At 43.9% G+C, this 17418-nt stretch overlaps 1 protein-coding gene across 3 annotated transcripts in view; it reads right to left on the bottom strand.

Annotated features, from left to right (window-relative positions):
- The window catches only part of Znf18 (zinc finger protein 18), a 23051-nt gene extending 6205 nt beyond the window's left edge, over nt 1-16846 (bottom strand). Inside the window, exons 1-6 of one of the 3 annotated variants that reach the window (XM_021176997.1) lie at nt 16760-16846; nt 9212-9698; nt 7918-8125; nt 7464-7555; nt 1580-1664; nt 665-778 (exon numbers count right to left, since the gene is read on the bottom strand). In XM_021176997.1, the coding sequence (XP_021032656.1) occupies nt 665-778; nt 1580-1664; nt 7464-7555; nt 7918-8125; nt 9212-9598 (886 nt within the window). In that variant the 5' untranslated portion in view covers nt 9599-9698; nt 16760-16846. Of the gene's footprint in view, nt 1-664; nt 779-1579; nt 1665-7463; nt 7556-7917; nt 8126-9211; nt 9699-16507; nt 16581-16759 lie in introns of those variants that run through there. The other 2 variants (XM_021176999.1, XM_021176998.2) reach the window with 2 other exon arrangements.
- Between the last annotated feature and the right edge of the window lie 572 nt (nt 16847-17418).

The following is a 17418-nucleotide window of genomic DNA, read 5'->3' as shown; positions in this document are numbered from 1 at the left end:
GATGTTGTCTTAGCTCCATTCTTTCTTCCGCCCCGTCTAGATTCCTCTCTTTTCAGCGAACTGCCATTCTCAGTTGAACCGTTCGTGTTGTGGACTGCGGGCAGGCCGCAACAGTTGAGAAAGTTTAGTTTTGGCCAGCACGATGGCTCAGTGGGTAGGAGCGCTTTCTACCCCAGCCTGATGGCCTGAGTCTGATCTCCAGAGCCCCCACAACAGTGGAAGATGGCCACATGAGGCTGCGCTCTGGCCTCTGGACACATGCAAAGGCACAGCATTCCCCTCACACAGATCATAAACACAGACTAACAAATACAAGTTTTTTACAAAAAAATCCAAAAAGTATTTTCTCTGAATTTCTTTACTGATGTACTGGCTATTACATGGAGTCCTTCTGAGGAAATTTTAACTACCTATATTGGCCTCATGTTGTCTGAATATTAGTTCTCTCTGAGAAGGCAAACTATTGAAATAGACAAGACTGACAGTAGATCCAACATGTGCTCTTTCTTTCATGGTTAAATAAATATACCTACAGCCCTGTAGCCAGCAACTGCAGGTAGTCAGGATCACAGTTAGCTATGACTAATGCAATAACTACTTCACCCACTACCTGCAGTTTGATCTGCAGAGGTCAGAAATGGCTAAAGACTATGACACCACTGACCTTTGCAGGGGAGTCTTGCCATCTTCTCAGCGCCGTGAAGGTGCAGTCCCACCAGCTCTTCCCCATATTCTGCTAGGTTAGTCAAGTCAGGTTTGGAGTTGGAAATGCCTGCTACTGAGAGAGGAAATTTTGTGGGCTTAGACAAACAGTGATGTCTGGGAACTCAAAAGAGAAGCCCAGACATCGAGTCACTTATATACACTCACCAGTGAACTAGATGATAAGGACATATGGTGAATACCATGAAAACAAGAATCTAGACAGGTGACAAGGACCCAGGGACCACTGGCAGGCTGGTGCAAACATCAAAACAGGGACTCATACCTTTCATGAGGCAGTTCAGTTTAGTAGGAAAAAGAATATGGACCTAAAGCCAGTAACACCTGCTTCCACATTAACTCAGCCCCTGGGAGCTGTAGAAGATTGAGCAAGTCCTTGATCTGATGATGCTCATTTCCAACATCTTTAAAAAGGGAATCCTATGGGTGGGCATGGTGGCACACCCCTTTAATCCCAGCCTTCAAGAAGCAAAGACAGGTGAATCTCTGTAAGGTCAAGGGCAGCCTAATCTATCTAGTAAGTTCCAGGTCAACCAGGGCTACCTAGTGAGACCCTGTGTCAAAAGGGGAAAAATGGGGCTGGAGGGTGGGGAATAGTATCACCATGCCCATTTAATGTGTTTCATAAATTAAGGGTATTACTATAGTTAACGCAATCACGCGTTGGAGAACAGAACACTTTAAATACTGGGACATTCTTATAAGCCTGCTGTTTCTAACTCATCAACTTCCTATAGTAGCACCAATGCCTCCCTTTACACACACCTTCAGCAGGTGCCTCCTGGAATGCACAGAGAATACCTAACAGTTTCCCAGTCTTTTCATCTCCTCCCATCAGGTGGACACATGCCCTCACCTCCTGAGACCATTTTCCCATAGGTCTCCAGCATGAGATCCCAGTACTGTTCCTTCTGAGTAGAATCCAGGTGTCTCCACTGCTCCTGGGGGAAATCACAGATGTATCATTCCAATGAAGGTGCTTAAACCTGCTTCCAAACCACAGAAAGCTGAGAGGAAGGAATGTGCTGTGGACACTGGTCAACAGGAGACCTAAGAACTCACTGGAGCAAGTGAGTCCCTGTCAAGGACAAAGAGGACAATGGGAGGATGACAGGCTTCAGATCCCCATTGCTTGCCCAGTTTATAAAGCATTAGGGGCGTACTTCTGGGTTTTGGTTTTTCTATGAAACAAATTAGGAGTGAAGAATAACACACACCCTGACCCTTGCTCTTGTCTCTTTCAAGAGCCGCAGCTCTTCTGACACTGGGTGCCTGCTATCCCCACTATTAGCAACCTAGAAATCCAAGAGAAAGGAAAAACAACAAAAGGGAAATTAGTGAGAAAGGTAATTGTAAATGAGTGAAAAGGTACTAAGAGTTGACAGCTGTAAGCCCTGATTCCAAAACAAAGGCATTAGGAGTCACAACTGTATCCATCTGGAGTCCCTCAACGGTTTACTCAGGGAAGCTGGCTTTACTCAGTGCTCCACTGTTAGACAAAGTAGCCTTTCTCCTCTTCAACAGTAGGCTGAAGACCCAAAGGCCACCCACCTCAATTCCATCTACTTTGCAAAATTAAATTTCATTCTCCCCACAAAGAAGCTGACATTAGCAACCCATTAGAGTAATTGGCAGCACTCTGTGGGGTTGTGCACACGAGACCTCAAGTCCCAGATTGACCACTTTATACTGTGTGACCTTGGGCAAGTGACTTAACCTTTTGGAGTCTTGGTCCCCACCTGCTGGCGGTTTGCACTAAGCTTGTTGGGAAGTTTGAAAGAAGAAATACAAGCACCACTGTTACAACAGGACACCATGAGCTTCTCACCCAGAGTTCGAAAGCAAGTCTGCCACCTAGTGTCAGCAAGGTCTCCAGGAGAGAGAAAGGCTGGAATTAGCAGACTGAGTGTGGGAGAGAGAAGTCAGGGAAGGGAGAAAAGAATTTTTGGTATGAAAAACATCAGAATGCTCAAAAGTTCAAAATTCTTAACTATACTGTAAATACAAAATTAAATTTAAACTTATTATTTTGTTACTGTTACATGAATGAAACTTCTGGAAACAGCCAGTCTGAGTAAATATTGCTAAATACAGGAGTCCTCAGTTCGAACCCACAAGACCTTCACTTGAGAGCTGTCAGGGAAAAGGACGCCATGCAAGCACCTGACATAATGGCAGCTTTGCTGGACACTGGACATTCTCCATGGCACTGCAACAGTTGTTGCTCTGTGAAGCAAGAGAGCTCAAGCACTGGAAGCTCCAACATCACCATCAGCCAACTGACAGTCCAGAGTCACTCAACACTGCACCAATGGCTGAAAGCTACACTCCAAAACTGCCAAGAAGCTGAGGCCTGAATGCAACCCCTACTATAGATGCAGGGTACCAGCAGCTATACCTTTCCCTTTGAAAGTCCCAAAGTCCACTGTGTGCTCTGATGGAAAAGCCTGTTCCCAAGTGGAAAGAGCACCATCTTGTGGGCTTATCGACTATGCCACCTTCAACTCAAATAGAGTTAGGGGCACTCTACCCAGTCATAGTTTCTGATAATGACATACTATGAAGGAGTAATCACATCCCCTCTGCATTCTGGAATAATTAGCGAAACTTCAAATTAACAGACAAAACTGGAGGTAGGGGTTTACTTAAATTTCCCTTAATTTTTCAAAGAATTCCATTAAATAAATATGAAGGTTTTGCTAAAGCTGATAATGGTTGGGGTTGGTAGTTATTGGGATATGTAAGGATGACTTATTTACCTCAGTGGTTGGTAGGCAGTTGTCAACTACTACATGATGTGTATATAGTCACCGATCAGCTAACACAGGCACTGTGTATGTGTAAAATTGCCAATCGGCTAATAAGGGCTGCGTGTGTGTGTGTGTGTGTGTGTGTGTGTGTGTGTGTGTAGAGTCATCACTCAGCCATTACAGGTACCGTGTCTGGGTGGAGTTACTAATCAGGTAATACAGACACTGTGCATACTTATAGTTGTCAGTCGGCTAGCCCAGGAGCTGTACGTATGTACAGTCACCAGTTGACTGATACAAATACTCTGTGTGGAGTCACCAATTACCTAATACAGGCACTGGGTATGTGTGTGTAATCATCATATTGGTTCTTTGTTTTATTTTGTGACTGGCCTGAAATGCTAATACTGCTGTCTCAGGCTTCTGAGTGCTAGAATTACAGGCAAGTGCCCACCATGCCTGGCCTTGATCTTTCAAGTTATCCAGAACAGGTAACGGATGCTGTCTGTAATGTTTAAATATATTAACCAATTCTCTGGACTGTCCCTACATACTCCAGAAGCAATAGTCCTTTCATAAAGTTAAGACACAGCTTGGTTTGGGTTGGGGAGATGGCTCAGTGGTTAAGAGCACGGACTGTTCTTCTGGGGGCCCTGCGTTCAATTCCTAGCATCCACATGGTGGCTCACAACCATCTGTAACAGGATCCGATGCCCTCTTCTGGTGTGTCTGAAGACAACTACAGTGTTCTCATATAAATGAAATGATAAATTGTTGGAAAAAAAAAAAGAGAGAGAGAGACAGCTTGGTTTTAAAATAAAACTAGTGCCAATGGTGTAGGTCTACTGGACCTAAAAGTAAGATGACAAAGCTATGTACACTTCATTTTTTAACCACAGAGGCCAAAAGTTACATTGGAAAAAAGATAGCTGTTCAATAAATGGTGCTGGCAAAACCAATTATCTACCTGAGGTTGAAATTAAATTCTTATCTTTCACCTTGTACAAAAATCAACTAAAAAATTAACCAAAGACCTTAATTTAAAACCCTAAGTGCTGAAACTTGTAGAGGAAACCACAGGGACAACTGGAGTAGACAAGAACTTTCTGAATAGAACACTGCCAGCACAGGAGCTGTCAGAGACAATCAAGGACCAAGTGCCAACAGATGGACCTCATAAAAATCCAAACCCTCTGCACAGCCAGGACACAAAGCAGCAGAACACACAGCCCCAGGATGGGAAGAAATCCCTATGAGCCACACTTCACACAGGGAATAACACCCAGGATTTACAAAGAAATGCAGAAAGTAAACACCATGGGATGAGACTGCTGGCAAAGAAAAAGGAATCAGTAGACAGTTTTCAAATGAACCTTGGCCCTGGGTAGCAGGCTTCTCGGGTGCTCAGCCACAATCCTGCCCATCTCTATTTTCACATCTCAGGTTTCAGTTACCCACTGTCAACTGATGACTGAGAGCATCAAATGGAATATTTCATAAATAATTCCTAGGCTTTAAGTTGTACATTCTTTCATTTATAATCTGTCTGCTTGTTTTTTGAGACAGTGTCTTCAGCACAATTCACTGTGGCTTGAAACTCACTTTGTTGTCTAAATTGTCCTTGAATCTACAACACATACCACTTCATTTTTAAAAGGGCTAAAATACAGGTGTGTCACCACACCCAGCAACTGTGTGTCATTCTGAGTGGATGACATAATTTCAAGCAGGATGTAAGTCGTCAATTTAGCCAACACATCCACCCATACATTGTCCAGGCAGCACTTCCACCCTGCATATACTGCTCACCAGGACATCCCCCTGAATACACTGCTCACCAGAGCATGCCCCTGCATTCACTGCCCACCAAGACATCCCTCTGCATACACTGCCCACACACTTGTTACTTAGCAGCTCTGCTTGCTGACAGACCCACAGTTGTATGATCAGTGCTTCTGTTCAACTGGCCCTTATTTTACTTAAGAGAAGCTCTGTGAAGTGCAAGAGATGGTGGCCATGCCTGAGAGAAGTCATGAAGTATGTACTATAAACTGGAAAATGAAAACATTCTCTACTCACTAAGGAAAAAGCCACACACAGAAGTTGCTGAGTTCTACAGTTAGAACAAGAATTCTACCCATAAAAAGATAAAAAAAAAAAAAAAAAAAAAAAAAAAGAGAGAGAGAGAGAGAGAGAGAAAACATTAGTATTAGTTTTGCTGTCACACCATGTCTCAGCCATGGTGGGTGAGAGTTCTATTACCCACCTCACTCCATCTCAGCATGCAAGTCTGTGCTGACATCAGCACATAAAGGGTAAGCACGGAGTTACAGTAAGACAGACTGACACAAGGTTCCACACTCATGCAACTCTCATTACAGAGCGCTGCTAGATTTATTCCACTATTAGATGTCAATGTAAGTCACTCATCTTTCCTAACTTACAAATTAATCTCTATCAGAGGAATGATAGAAAAGCCCCAGTCTCTCTATACATATGATGTACAATGTTATGCATAGTTTTAGACATCTTGAAAGAACACACACACCTTAAAAGTCTGAGCAAAATAGAACAATCTTTGTCCAAATAACCACATCCTGAGAATATTTATAAAAACAAAGATAACCCAGCAATTGCTTGAGATGTAGGTAGATAGACAACACAGACCCAGCAAGAAGACATTTTAAAGACAGAGGAAATAATATGTTATATGTAGGGGAAAGGAAGATGAGTTATTTCATAAAATTGCATTTTATATAAAATTCTAGAAAATATACATATGTGGTAATAGAAGGTAGTTAGGTGCCTCAGAATGGCTGGGGTACTGCAAGTGACAGAAGACAAGAACTCAAACAGCAAGAAAGGGGCTATACCAGTCTCTAGTGAGACTACGCCAGGGCCTAGCAAACACGTAAGTGGATGCTCACAGTCAGCTATTGGACGGATCACAGGGCCCCCAATGGAGGAACTAGAGAAAATACCCAAGGAGCTAAAGGGATCGGCTACCCTATAGGTGGAACAACAATATGAACCAACCAGTACCCCGGAGCTCTTGACTCTAGCTGCATATGTATCAAAAGATGGCCTAGTCGGCCATCACTGGAAAGAGAGGCCCACTGGACTTGCAAACTTTATATGCCCCAGTACAGGGGAGTGCCAGGGCCAAAAAGTGGGAGTGGGTGGGTAGGGGAGTTGTGGGGGAGGGTATGTGGGACTTTTGGGATAGCATTGGAAATGTAAATGAGGAAAATACCTAATAAAAAAAATTAAAAAAAAAAAAAAAAGAAGGGGCTATACAGACAGCTCAGCAGTTAAAGAGCACTGGATGTTCTTCCACAAGACCTGGGTTCAATCCCTAGCATGCACATGATAATTCACAACCATCTGTAACTCCAGCTCCTGGGATCTGCCCTCTTCTGGCCTCCATGGGCACCAAATGCACCTGGCACATCGCAGACAAAACAGCTCATAAAAATAAAAATATGTTTTAAAAAACCTTCAAAGAAAAACTTAAGATGTAATGTTTTTAAAGAAAAACATGTGAGGGAGATAGTTATTCCTGATTATGCTTGTGTTGTAGGGCTGCATACATACACCAGAACTTACTAAACTATATGTTTTGAGTATCAATATTGTCTCTATGATATCAGAGAGAAAAAAATTCACCTGTCATAAATGAAAAATAACCATTCCAAGTTTCTAACAGACTCCTGTGTGGGTAGCTTATATTAGGAAATGAAATAGCCCTTTCTTAGCATGAGCTCAAAGTAATGAAAAAAAAAAAAAAAAAAAACCAGAAACTACCAGGCAAAGCAACTTGCACCTCTTCCCAGAGGCCAGATTCCATTATCCATCTGTCAAGATGTCTGTCGAGAGAAGCAGGAACTCAACTCTTTATGGAGCAGCAGCAGTGGCTATGCAACTCCTATGCAACCATGTCCCCACCAACCCTCCTGGGCCAGGGGACATGGGCTGAGGACCTCTGCTCACCTCCTGTAGTGCTGGGAGAACTGCTGTTCCCAACTCTTGGTCTCTAACAGGCCTCTCCTCGGGTCTGGCAGGAAGCTGGGAAGCAGCCAGAGCTGTGGCAAAGAATAGAAGGCTTTCAGAGTCCCTTAACCACTCCCCAGGGGACACCATGAAATTCCTCACAAATTAGAACAGACTGCAGTGTCAATCAAATTCAAAGACTAGTGATTGCATACTAACAACCACCACCCCTACTCCACACTTCCTGTCTCACCCACGTCTCTCCCAGCTCCCGCCAAAGAGCCAAACCCCAAATGGTATGACCCGATCATGAATGGTTTAAAATACACATCTCGTCCTTTCCACACTTTCCTGGGGCATTATACTGTTTCACCATACACTCAGCCATACTAACCACAGTCCCCAAGTTTCTCCCAGAGACTACCACATAGCACAACAGATAACTGCCCCTCACCTAATTCTGGCTCCATGTCTGATTCCTCTTTCACACCATGGCTCAGTAGCTCCCCAGTTGCTGAGGATGAATTCTGAAGGGGCAGGTCCTGAGGTGCCACTTCCAGTGAGGGCTCCACCTCCAGTGCAGGCTCCAACTTGTCCCCAGGGCAGTGTGTCAAATTCTCCTTCTCCAATGGAATCTCTTGTCCTAGAACTTGGGTGCTGATCTGGACACCAAACAGCACTAATTACCGAAGGATGCAGAGTCAAGATTGCTCAAAGTTAAGGGAACTGGCCTTCTACAACAGACCATGAGATAGACAGTCTTATGGCTATTGGGTACAGGGAAAAAAAAAAAAAAAAAAAAAAGCCCCTTTTAACCCAGAAAAACAGACCAGAAACTGAGGCCTAAACCAGGTCTGAGAGCCCTTCAAATCATACTGCTAATATTATGTTCTCCTAGACAGCTACCCACAATTAAATTCAGGGTAAGCTGTGGTCTTGGTGTTCTGCTCCGGGGAAAGCTCCTTGAACCCCTGTCTTTAGCACAGGAATCTTCCATCATGCATAATGCAGACTTTTCACCCACCGCCAAGTCCTTGCTGGGCAGTCAACTCGTAGTGCCCCTTAAATAGCTTCAGGAAGGGGGCCTATTGCCAGAAGAAGCAATCATGGGATTCCAGGCTTAAAACTCTCAGCTGACCCCACCCCTAACTCCAGGGAAAGGAGAGGGATATTCAACCACTGATGGCAAATGAGTTAAGCAACTGTGCCAGAATGGTGAGACCCCCAGAAAATAAAAAGATACAAACAATGGGGTGTCTGGAGTTCCAGTTGGTCAACTCCCCGAGGTTCTGAGAAAGCGGGAAGAGACTCTAAGAGAACTAGGGAGCACACTGTCTGTCTCTCTCTCCCACTTATCTTGTGGGAGTTTTACTCTGTATAACAAACTGGTAAAGTAATACAGGCATATTCCTGGGTCCTACAGGTCACCGATCATCAAATTGGACAACCAGTTTGCTGAGACACTAGTCGTGGCATTTGTGGGTAGCATCTGAAGTGCCAGAACAGCTCTGTGGGGCTGGGCTCTGGTCCTGTGTAGACAGCCATCAGAATTCGGCTGACTTGCTGATGCTTGGATTGTATCAGAGAATCAAAGGGCTGGATATTAGTTTGGGACCCCTTAGTTATAGTTATTACAGTTATGACCCCTGTATAATTGGGGTCCTAAGAACTGTCAAGAAAGAAAAGACAATGAGCCAGAGAGCCCCAGAGGACCTGGGCATTACTCACAGGCAAGATAGTGTGCTTACCCAGTGCCACAGTTTCTGGGGTTCTCCCTTCAAGCTTTCCACGAGCGTCACTGCCTCTTGTCCACTGCCTGGACACTGTTTCCTCACCCACATCTGGATCTCCCCGGGGAGGATGGTCAGAAACTGCTCCAGCATGAGGAGTTCCAGGATCTGCTCTTTGGTGTGAACCTCTGGCCGCAGCCACTGGAAACAGAGCTTCCGGAGTTGTCTCAGGGTCTCCTGGGGCCCGGATAGCACCTGGTAACGAAACTGCCTGAAAAGCTGGCGAGCAGTCTCAGGGTTGGCAAGCTCTCTTTGCTGGGTAGCATCTGATGCAGAGAATGTGGCATCCTCAGCCTTGGCCAGAAAAGGAAGCGGGCCCAGGGCCTGCCCCAAGTCAACAGGCATTGTCTGGCTTCACGGGATCTTTTAGGTGAGAGGCTTCCAGGATGGAGCAGTCTCTGGAGAGAACTGTGTCTTCTAGGATGTTGAGGAATGAGAGCCAATGCTGTATATGAACAATACAACAACACATGGTCAGAAACAACACACAGGTGTGCTCCCCACGAAAGGCCTACAGGTCTGTAACTGTTCAGCATGTATACAATTCCATTTTGAGAGGCTGTAAACTTGAAGGTACAAAGCAAAGTATACAGCTTTATCCTGCCCACATTTATATTCTCCATTGGTATTCAAATGTCCAGAGACTCTATAGAAGAACGGAACGTGCCATATAGGTAGGTATGGTGGCACACACTTGTAATCTTAGCACTTAGAAGATGGTGAGTGTGGGGCCAACCTGGACTATATAACAAGTTCAAGGTATGTCTCTGCTAGGTAGGAAGACCCTATTTCAAAACAGAAAAATAAGAGCTGTCATGATGCCTCAGCAAATAAAACCATTTGCTATCTAAGCCTAACAACTTGGGTTTCATCCCTGAGCCCATGGAGTGAGAGACACTCCCAAAAGTTGTTCTCTGACCTCCTCGTGTGCACTGTAGTATGTGCATGTTTATCCCCATATACTCAATAAAATTTTAAATTTTTTAAAAGAAAAACATGAAAGAAATGGACACACAAAATCATTTCACTATGAGTTTCCAAGTAAACACATACTTCTGTATATCTGTACCTGTAAGCTAATACATAACGCTATTCAGGGTTGAGGATTTAACAGAGAGTACAGTGCCTACCTCACATGAGCCAAGTCCTAGGTTCAATCCCTAGTATCTATAAACTGGCACAGTGACTAAAGCAATAGGGCCAAGAAACCATAAACCAAAACCTATAGTTCCAAGTATAAGTCAACATAAACCTCTCCTTAAAAGTTGTTTATCTGAGGTATTTGTCCAATGACACAAAGCTGGCTACCACAGCTTCAGGATTCAGAAGACAGCACATGAGGCAGTGGGAAGGAAAGCAGTAAGGGCTAAGGTTATTATTAACGTGCTCTCAAAGGATCATTTATCCTGTTAATAGCTGACTCTGTCGCAGGTGCTCACAAGAGTGGGTCACTGGACTGACCCTTAAAACATCATAAAGGAAGATGCTAACCATCAACATTTCTCTATAACACTAATGCTACATGTGTGGACACATGCACATATACACAAACATGCACACCAAATACATGTATACAATAATAATAAAGTAAATTAAAAGGACAAGAGGAGGACAGACATGAGGGGAAGGGAGGGAGGGAAGGATGGAGAGGAGGAGGAAAAGGAGGGGAAAAAAGACAAGTGTAACATTCAAAAACCAACCAAAGCAATTTTCTTTCAGGGATGCAAAAAAAGGAGAGGTAAGAACAGCTTAATGACATGTGGTTTTCATGAGGACCTCTCTAAATTGATGCATGGGGAGGGGGGGTTGTTGTTGTTTTAAAGAGCCTACATACCTCATTCACATACTCAGGTAGTACTCAGTGGTACTAAGGAAACATTACTAAAGTAAAGAATACTACATATTTGAGGAATTGAATTTCTGGCCCTGGCAAAATAAGTGATAAAACAAACTAGTTGGCCAGCTACACCTAATTCCCAAACTGGAGAAAGCGAGTGAGAGACAGCCATTTTTAAGCAGTCCATTGAGCGAGTGAGAATGCAGTTCTGAAAGAAATTGGTGAGGGAAGCCCACGGCTATAACTGCTGGCTATGTGGGGACGACTTTGCTGCCAGAGGGGAGGATGCTGAGTTCAGCAGGCTGAGTCGACATGAGCACAGCTGGAAGCTGTTGGAGTGAGTCTACTCTGAAGAACACAGCAGGGAGGAACTTGCCAACAGAGACAGATGTCAGTATGGGCTGTCCCCTAAGCCCTGGGACAGGCTTGAGGCTGCTTATCACCAGGATAAAATACCAAGGTTTAACAAAGATCAGAACACAAACAAAAGGCCAATCAGGAATGAGGCACTGGAATTTTTATAATCATTCCAGGATGGCCAGGACTAAACAGAGAAACCCTGTATCAAAAACCCAAAGAGCAGTTTTTCAGTAAGACCTATTTTCACCTGCCCTAACAAAACCTAAAACGGAGTTGCCACCAGATCCACAGATTGCAGTTTCATTTCATCAATGTGAAAAGCTATGGGAAACACCCTGCTCCTTCCAAAGATTTGCTTAACCAAAGTGTAAGATAAAGCCTAGTTGCCTGCTCCGACAAACAGCAACATTCCTCAAGAACATAACTGGCCTTCAGCATCACTCACGCGCCCACTCTCAGAGTCAGAATGCAACACGAAATTACTAGATACACAAATAAATAGGAAATATGAATCTAAGGCAAGAAAAGCAGCAGTCAGCAACAACCAACTTCAACATGGTCAAGGGCTTAAAAACAAAACAAAACAAAACTCAAAATCCAGCAAAAACATCCTTTAACAACTACAATTAAAATACACAGTTTACAAGAGTTAGGTAGAATGCAAGTCCACCATTCATGAGGCTCTGGGCTCAGTCCTCCTTAAAGCATACACATGCACACACACATACCACACACACACCACACACACACACAGACACACATGCACACACATACACACACTGCAGACACATGCACAGACACACACACACACACACCATGCACACATATACAGGCATATACAGACACACACATCATACACACACCCAAACACACCACACATACATGCAGCACACACACACTGCACATATCACACATGCCACATGCACACACAGCCATGAACAAAATTTTCAAAAAGAACTCAGAAAATTTGTCACCAGTGAATTTGTACTACAAGAATAAAGGTCATTCATTCCTCCCACTGCTGGAAAACTCCTATCTTCAGAAAAGAATAAAAAGAAGCAAAAACAGTCAATGTCTGATGAATACAAATGCTATATATATATATTTTTTTTTTTTTATTCTGATAACCTCCTTAAAAGGCAGATGAGGGCTTGTGAGATGGCTCAGCAGGAGAAGTCACTTGCTGCTAAGCCTGACAACCTGAGTTCGGTCTCTGGGACCCACACAGTCGAAGGAGAGAACTGAATTCCACAAGTTGTGCTCTGACCCCACGAGTGCACTATGTACAGCCACATACATATACAAATAAAACATGTCAGGGCTGGAGAGATGGCTCAGCAGTGAAGAGCACTGACTGCTCTTCCCGAGGTCCTGAGTTCAATTCCCAGCAACCACATGGTGGCTCACAGCCATCTGCAATGGGATCCAATGCCCTCTTCTGATGTGTCTGAAAAGAGCAAAAGTGTACTGATATATAAAACAAATAAAAAATGATGTCATTTAAGGTTTTCAGAAAATAGTAGTCTAAGAGATATTAAAATTGCATGGGGAGGACACATTTAACGAATCCATTTTGTTAATATAGATGTGACTTACCAAATCGGAAAAAGAAAATCGGAAGCAATTGGGGGTAAAGGGGTGCCAGGTAGGAAGTGGGAAGGGTCAAGTAAGAGGTGAGAACTGGCAGATCTGAACTGGGCTATAGAAACTGGCACAATGACAGAGACCCTGAGAGGCTAAACTCTACGTAAAGCTTAAGGATGCATAGTGTTAGCACTGGCTCATATTCCGGATGACTCAGGACCCAGGCTCCATACCTAGCACCCACAAAGTGACCCATAGTTATCTGAAACTCCAGTTTGAAGGGATCCAACACCCTCTTCTAGCCTCCTCTGCTGCACCCAGCACACAAAGGTGCACAAACATGCATGCAAGCAAAAAGCTCATACATACATACATACATACATAAAAAATAACTTACTTAAAACATAACAAAAAAAAAAACAGAAATATCACAGGAAAAGAGAAAAAATGTGATGGAAAACAAGACAATGCAGTAGAGTAAAACCCAACCATCTATAAACTACATTAAGTGTAAATGGGATAAACATTCACACTACAAGACAGAGCTTTCAGATTTTAAAGAGCAAGACCTAGATATATGCTATCTGAAAGAGACATTTTAAATATAAAGACACAATAACCTGACATGTAGCCAGGTGGTTAGAGCACTTGACTAGCCTGTGTAAAATCCTGGGTCCCATGCACAGCACCACAAATTAATATTAGGCAGAAGAAATAGTTTAAAAATAAAAATTAAGGAAATGGATATATTTCTGTATGAATATATTTCTATTTAAATTAGACTGTAGTTGGAGAATACATACTTGAAGTTTCCAGTTCTATAAAAACGTGTGCCTACGATTTTTTCATTAGTGTTTCTTATGTGCTTGAACTGAATAAACCACAGATGTTGAGCCTAATTTTGATTGCTACTACTAGGAGCTGGCATAGTATATGAAAACAGAATGTGGCATAAGCATATGAAAACTGGTATGACTACATTAGTATATGTGGTCAAGCTGACTGGAAGATCTGTTAGTTTCTCCTGCTGTGAGGAAATACTGTGAACAAAAGCAACTTGTGGGGGAAAGGGTTTCATGAACACTTTTAATCTAACAGTTAAGCATCCCAAGTAGTTAAGACAAGAACCCAAACAAGGAGAAGAACCTGGAGGCAGGAAGAGACCATGGAGAACTTGCTTACTCAGCCTGCTTTCTTAAAGAACCCAGTACTACTAGGGGTTGCACTCCTCACAATGGGCTGGGCCCTCCCTCATTACTAATTAAGAAAATGCCCTATAGGTTTGCCTATAGCCCTATCTTAATGGAGGCAATTTCTCAATTGAGGTCCCCTCAGTTGACGATAGCTTGTGCCAACTTGACATAAAACTAGCCAACACAAAGACAAAGGAGGGGGTTGTCATTTCATTTTGAGAAATGTGTTCGCTCATCAATAATAAATAGTATAGCTAAAATAGTACTAACCAAAACAAACAAACAAACAAACAAAAAAGATGGCATGTCATTAAAATAGATGGTACAGAACATCAAGAAATAGAAGTGTAGACACACCTAGTATCAGTTTTTTGTTGATTATTTGGTGTGTGTTTGAGGATAGGTGTTTGGGGCTGTTGCTGTTTTGAGATAGGGTCTGTCTCTGGAGCAGAGTCTAGGCTGGAATTCAAGATAATCACACTGCACGCATCAACCTCCCTAATGCTGATATTAAAGGAGTGAGGTGCTGTCCTGACTTCTAGTATCCACCAAAGCTAAACCCCACAGCTCTAGTATGCTTAATGAAGTCCATACGAAATATTCAGGAAAACAAACCAGGTACACACATTTCATACAATTGGAAACTTCAAGTATGTATTCTGTAACCATGACATCCTAATTAGGGTTTCTATTATGATGATGAAACACCACAACCAAAAAGCAAGTTGGGAGGAAAGGGTTTATTCAGGTTACACTTCTACATCATAGTCCATCACTGAAGGAAGTCGGGACAGGAAGGAACTCAAGCAGGGCAGGATCCTGGAGGCAGGAGCTCATGCAGAGGCCCTGAAGGAGTGCTGCTTACTGGCTTCCTCCTCCCAGCCTGCTTTCTTAGGGAACTCTCAAGACCACCAGCCCAGGATGCTATCACTCACAATGCATGGGCCCTTCCCCATCAATCACTAATTAAGGATATACCCTACAGCCAGATCTTACGGAGGCATTTTCTCAACTAAGGTTCTCTCCAATCAGATGACTCAATCTGACATAAACTAGCCAGGACAGAATGTAATCAAATGAGAAATCAACACCAATAAGGGATCTTGAAATGCCAACTTGTAGAAATTAGTAATCAGTGGTCAAAGACATCGCAATGGAAATTACAATATATTTTCACACAAAATGATCCTGAAATCACAGTTGACCAAATGTTATGAGCTTAGAACAGCAGCTCAAAACCTATGAGTTGAGATCCTTTCATGGGGGTCACCTAGGATCATGGGAAAACACAGATATTCACATTACAATCTGTAACAGTAGCAAAATTACAGTTATGAAGTAGCAACAAAAAATATTTTTGGTTGGGAGTCACCACCATGAAAAGAACTGCATTAAAGGGTCTCAGCATTTGGAAGGTTGAGAATCACTGGCTTAGGAGGACAACTTTTAAAGAAGGCTCTGTTTTTAGAAATGAAATACACAAAACCCCTTCACTAACTAAATGATTTCCTGAGTTTTACAAAAATAATAAAATTTCAGTCAGCAAAATTTCTACCTGTAAGATTGATCAGAATTAGTTCCTAACACAAATTTGGAGACTATTCAAGAAGCACTATTCTGGGACACTAAATCTTACACATTTAAATTGTATGATATTAATACTACTTCTTCATGCAGTAGAGGCCAACTGGTGGCTACCACCCAGGCATCTGTGACAAGGCGTCCATTTACTCAAAATTAAATTACCTTATAGAGAGACTTTGGATTTGTGTCCGGATGAGAATTTACCTCTCACTCCTCACAGAAAAAACTTGTGATTTATCAGTTATATTTGTATTACCGACGCTTTAAGAAATAGAAGTGAAATGCAATTTTTCTATGCACACGTAGGTTGCACACAGGGTTGCACATGTAGGTAGCCCTTTGTTTATCAGGCCACTTTAGGCTTTGCTTGTGCCATTGATGACCCTCCTGACAGCCCTGTAAAGTAAGTATTAAAAGTGGGCTGGAGAGATGGCTCAAATCCCAGCAACCACATGGTGGCTCACAACCATCCGTAATGAGATCTGACCCCCTCTTCTAGGGTGTCTGAAGACAGCTACAGTGTACTTACATATAATAATAAATAAATCTTTAAATAAAAAAAGTTAACAGCTCTGGATCCTTCAGGGCTTCCAAGCAGCAACGCTTCAAGCCCAGGAAGAGCTAGGGCAGCCTTCTGGGGGTTTGCAAGGGGCAGCTGGGGTTGTCACTGAGGGCCAGTAACTAGCGGTTAGCCACCTGGCAGTGTCCAACCGGAGTCCCGACCATCCCGATCCCTCTCCTGGGATGAGCAACCCGGAAGAGTCCACTTTCCGTTCCGCCCCGAGTCCCCTCCCCCGCACGCGCCTGCCGTCCGCGAGCGCGACAGGCACGGGGCTGAGACCGCTGTCCCCGCCGTAGCTCGCTCCTGACAGTGCGCGAGCTGGAGTGACTTCAGGTTTGACCCCGGGACTCAGCTAGCCCTCCGATCCGCCTAGACTACGCGCTTACCTCGGCCCTAGCCACCCTCACCGAGGCACTTCCGGAAGCTGGACGGCTGCGCCCTTCCGCGGCCCTGGCGACGCGCGGCGCCGGGGCGGAGCGAGGGGCGGGGCGGGGCGGGGCGAGTGAGGGACTACCTGAGACCGGCTTTCCTATTGGCTCCCCAAGAAGTGTCCCAGTTCACGACCCGCGTCTGACCCCTCCCCTCGCAGGGAGCTGGGAGCTCCGGGTTCCCACCAGCATTCATTCCTCAAGATCGGGTTTTCTAGCCCAGGCTGAGCCTACAGCCTTTTCTCCCATTTTCAGACCGTCCTGCGCTGGGCCATAGCTGTCACCTCTTATCACTAAACCCAGTTGACAGAAGCCTCCTGTCCAAATCCAGGTACTCAGTCTTGAGTAACTGACAGACAGGACAGCTTTGGAATAGAGATGCGATGCGTCCTCTCCCTAGCCCATGATTAGAAGGGTTGACATCTCCGAAGAAACACGGCAGGGGCGAGGGGAGCATGGTATGTGCACACGCCTGAAAAACTGATCAGTAGGAAAGGGACTCAGCGAGTACTCAAAGTAAGTCCTTGGCGCCGAAAGGCTCGCAGTTCCTTAGAAAGCCTTTCACAATCCTGGTTAAAGCAATCTGTGAGTCAGACAGACGTCAAGAGACAAACGTA

Source organism: Mus caroli, chromosome 11, assembly GCF_900094665.2.
Source record: "Mus caroli chromosome 11, CAROLI_EIJ_v1.1, whole genome shotgun sequence".
Taxonomy (NCBI): domain Eukaryota; kingdom Metazoa; phylum Chordata; class Mammalia; order Rodentia; family Muridae; genus Mus; species Mus caroli.
This window is presented reverse-complemented; position numbering and strand designations above follow the sequence as displayed.